At 64.5% G+C, this 828-nt stretch overlaps 1 protein-coding gene across 1 annotated transcript in view; it reads left to right on the top strand.

Moving 5' to 3' along the window:
• DENND4B (DENN domain containing 4B) overlaps nucleotides 1-828 on the top strand; it is a 43,896-nt gene that overhangs the window by 30,498 nt on the left and 12,570 nt on the right. The window contains 1 exon segment of the mRNA XM_031064831.1: nucleotides 529-825. Within this exon segment, the coding sequence (XP_030920691.1) occupies nucleotides 529-825 (297 nt within the window).

The raw sequence follows: 828 nt of genomic DNA, 5'->3' as shown, positions 1-828 counted from the left end.
TGGGGGGGGTCCTGTCCTCACCCCTGAAATTGGGGTTGGGACAGCCCCATTTGGGATTTGGGGTCCCTCCCCCCTGAAATTGGGGTTGGGACAGCCCCATTTGGGATTTGGGGTCCCTCCCCCCTGAAATTGGGGTTGGGACAGCCCCATTTGGGATTTGGGGTCCCTCCCCCCTGAAATTGGGGTTGGGACAGCCCCATTTGGGATTTGGGGTCCCGAATGGGTCGCCCCCCCCCCCCCATTCCCAGGTCCTGGTGCATTCCAGGGCTGGGCAGGGTTTGTCCCCCCGCCCTAATTTAGGGGTCCCACTCGTGTCCCCCCAAATTCCCAGTTCCTGGTGTGTTCCAGGGCAGGGCAGGGGGTGTTAATACCCCCTAACTTGGGGGTCCCAATCGTGTCCCCCCCTCAATTCGGGGATCCCAATCATGTTCCTCTCCCCTAATTCAAGGGTCCCAATTGTGTCTGCCCCTCCCTAATTCGGGGGTCCCAATTGTGGGGTCCCAGTCGTGCTTCTCCCTCCTAATTCAGGGGTCCCACTCGTGTCCCCCCCCAACCCGGGGTTCCCAGTCATGTCCCCCCCTCTCCCCAACCCGGGGGTCCCACGGGTGTCCCCCCGCAGCCGCCGTGGCGCCGCGAGCGCGTGGCCTTCGCCTACCTGAGCCCGCTGGTGCTGCGCAAGGAGCTCGAGAGCCTGGTGGAGAACGAGGGCGCCGAGCTGCTGGCGCGGCCCGAGCTGGTGGACAAGCACCCCATCATCTTCTGGAACCTTCTCTGGTTCTTCCAGCGCCTGGCGCTGCCCAGCCAGCTGCCCCTGCTGCTGCTGGGGTC

The sequence above is a fragment of the Geospiza fortis genome, unplaced genomic scaffold (assembly GCF_000277835.1).
Source record: "Geospiza fortis unplaced genomic scaffold, GeoFor_1.0 scaffold375, whole genome shotgun sequence".
In the NCBI taxonomy this organism is placed as follows: domain Eukaryota; kingdom Metazoa; phylum Chordata; class Aves; order Passeriformes; family Thraupidae; genus Geospiza; species Geospiza fortis.
This window is presented reverse-complemented; position numbering and strand designations above follow the sequence as displayed.